At 42.5% G+C, this 3,022-nt stretch overlaps 1 protein-coding gene across 1 annotated transcript; it reads left to right on the top strand.

Moving 5' to 3' along the window:
- Positions 1 to 582: 582 nt before the first annotated feature.
- Positions 583 to 1,425, top strand: LOC141000451 (transcription factor HES-2-like). The gene is made up of 3 exons (XM_073471197.1): positions 583 to 699; positions 806 to 989; positions 1,094 to 1,425. Exons 1-3 carry the CDS (start codon positions 610 to 612, stop codon positions 1,423 to 1,425), a joined length of 606 nt encoding a protein of 201 aa, XP_073327298.1. The 5' UTR covers positions 583 to 609.
- Positions 1,426 to 3,022: the final 1,597 nt, after the last annotated feature.

Genomic DNA, 3,022 nt, shown 5'->3' with positions numbered 1-3,022 from the left:
AACGAATTTATTATTATTATTTTAATCGTTTTGATCCAACGTTGTCATTGTTCAGCTGTAGCAGTGCAACTTTCAGCTATCTCAACGAACTAAATGATCTTTTGGGGATTTGGCTGCTCATATGTGGGGGATTTCTGATGCAAAAATAAACAGGACAATAAACAGTCAGTTTATCAATTTGATAAACAAAAGGTGAAAAGGAAGGATTCCTTTTCATAGAAAATTACAAAGGAGCAGCTGTCTGATATAGCCTATGTGAAGGAGAACAACATCGTTGTATGTCTTGTATGCGTAATTCGATCTCGGATGAACGTTAAAGTGTAAAATTTTAAACGCAATAAAGCATCAGCATCAACACGAAACTCCACATACCAGCGGTAGACGCAGGGGCCCAAAGGGACCAGATGGTCCAGACAAGAGCTCCGCTCAGGTCCCAAAGGCATCGCCCCCCTGTGTCAACCCCCCAGCACGATGGCTTGTGTCCCCTCCCCTCTGACGCGCCGGACCCACATAAATAGGAGGCTCTCCAGATCTGCGGCACACTCGAGCTCAGCCGCTCCAAGAGCAAGTACCTCCCCTCAAAAAGCACAACAACAAGCAGCAAACGAAATGAGTCCCAGCATCACTACCGAGGCCAGCCAGCCTCTCACTGCCAGGTCCACCGTGGCCCAGAGAAAACAAGCCAACGAACTGAGAAAGGTAAGGGAAAGACAGAAACTGCAGCTGTTTATTCCTCTTTAAAATGTTTTCTGATTTGACTCTTTTAAAGTACAGCTGAATAACGTTTTTCGTCACTTTTTTCCAGACTCTCAAACCCTTGTTGGAGAAGAGAAGACGTGCTCGTATCAACGACAGTCTCAGTCACTTGAAAAGCCTGATTCTTCCTCTGGTTGGCAAAGACAACGCACGCTACTCCAAACTGGAGAAAGCTGATATTCTGGAAATGACCGTCCGCTTCCTCAGAGATCTCCCATCCACTCCTGTCAAAGGTGAGCATCGTCTCTACAACTACGACATGCATTTCACAAACTATCTTATTTGAGGTTGTAGGCTATAAAATGCAATCCACTGATCAAACCTCTTCTCCCTCCAGATTCCGCAGACAGTTACAAGGAAGGCTACAAAGCCTGCCTCCAGCGCGTCTCCGCTCTGCTTCCCAAAACGAGCCTGGATCAAGACGCGTGCCAGCGGGTCAACGACTTCGTCCAGCAGTCCATGTCCGCCACCGTCACCCCGACCTGCCTGAACTGCTGCGCTCAGAGCTCCAGGACGTTCCCTCAGATCCAACAGAGACTCCTGAGCCTCAAATCCAGCTTCAGCTCCAGACTGGAGAGCCAGTCCCGCAGCAGCAGCAGCGCAGTGGCTCCCATCAGAGCGCAGCCAGGCCCACAGGCTGTCAGCGCGGCCATGTGGAGACCTTGGTAGATTAGATGGACATTTATCTCATGCGTGTTATTTATTTTGTGATGATATTAATGCTGTTTGTATTCCAATAACCGTAGTCATTGCTATTAAGAATTGTTGGAGTTGCTGTATGATGATTTAATTGAGCTCATTTTGCGTTTAATGCCAGAGAGCACACGAGCACAGATCTCAAAGAAACTGAAGTCTATGGACGTTTTTAAATGCAATCCTCTTTGGGGTTTCAGAGATATGGGTTGTAGACAACACTTTTGTAAAACCCCAAGGGTTATTTTGTTTGAGGTTTGCACGATGGACTTAAAAGTATTTTGGTCTGTGCAAAAGAATAGTCTGTAAACACTATGTGTTAAGTAGGATTGTTACTATTCATTGACATTATGTAAGAAAAACATGTTTTGTGACACTTCAAATGTTTGTCATCGACAAAAGCTTTTCAATAAATATTCTCAACGAATATGGCTTTGTTGTTTGATCTTTGATTTTTTTTTATGGTGGTCTCGAGTCTATGATTAAACCCAGACGTCTTCCTGAGAGGAATCTCAGTGACATGAAAGGAATAAAAAAAGGCGCGCAAACGCATAAAGCCACGGGTCAGCCTGAGCCCATTGATGCTGATGAGCAGCTGCTCCATTGTTGCTGATGTGAGGCGCCTCTCCAGTTGCCGCCAAAGTGGTGGGAAGAAGTTGTGGACTGGTTGTGTGATGGGAAACACACTGAGATGACTGCAGCTGTGAACTACAATGACAAATTAGACACAAACCAAAAACACAGGCTTGTTTCTCAGTCATTTTGTCAGACTACCTCCCATTATTAACCCCATCAGTTTAAGGCTTGGGTGTTTTTCTAGTATCATAAAATTAGTATATATTAGATATTAGTACTCTGTTTCCAGGTTTATTCTTTATCCTAGCACAGGATCATGTTTCTTATTTAAGCTTCTTTTGCACAAACTCCTTCTCCCTCTAGACTTTACTGGATATAAGTCACATTCAAAAGCCTCTAGGATACAGTTTATACATGCATTTAGCCTATGAATAGTAGAGGGTTTACCGTCTGTTTAACAACAACGAAACAACAAGATTGTTCTCCATGAAGCAGAAATGAGTTGTGCACGAATTACACAATTATTATGAATATATCAACATTTTATTAAACGGGTGCAGAACAATAATGATCCATTCCAATAATTGAATAACTGAACAATTATTGTAGTATCATTTATTAACATGCAACACTACATGGCTTTGTTGTAAGACATCATGAAGAACTATGGAGGCTTACAACTCCTGCCCTATATGCATTGCACAGGTATCTAGTGCATTCAGAAAGTATTCAGACCCCTCCACGATTTTCACATTTTGTCATGTTGCAGCCTGATGCTAAAATCGTTTAAATAATTTCCCCCCCCCATCAATCTACACTCAATACACCATAATGACAAAGTGGAAACAGAATTTTAGAATTTTTTGCAAGTTTATTAAAAGGGAAAAACTGAAATATTACGTTGACATAAATATTCAGACACTTTGCTATGACACTTGAAATTTAGCTCAGGTGCCTCCCATTTGTCTTGATCATCTTTGAGATGTTTCTCCACCTT

Source organism: Pagrus major, chromosome 7 (assembly GCF_040436345.1).
Source record: "Pagrus major chromosome 7, Pma_NU_1.0".
In the NCBI taxonomy this organism is placed as follows: Eukaryota; Metazoa; Chordata; class Actinopteri; order Spariformes; family Sparidae; genus Pagrus; species Pagrus major.
Note: the sequence above shows the minus strand (reverse complement) of the source record. Positions and strands in the feature narration are given on the sequence as shown.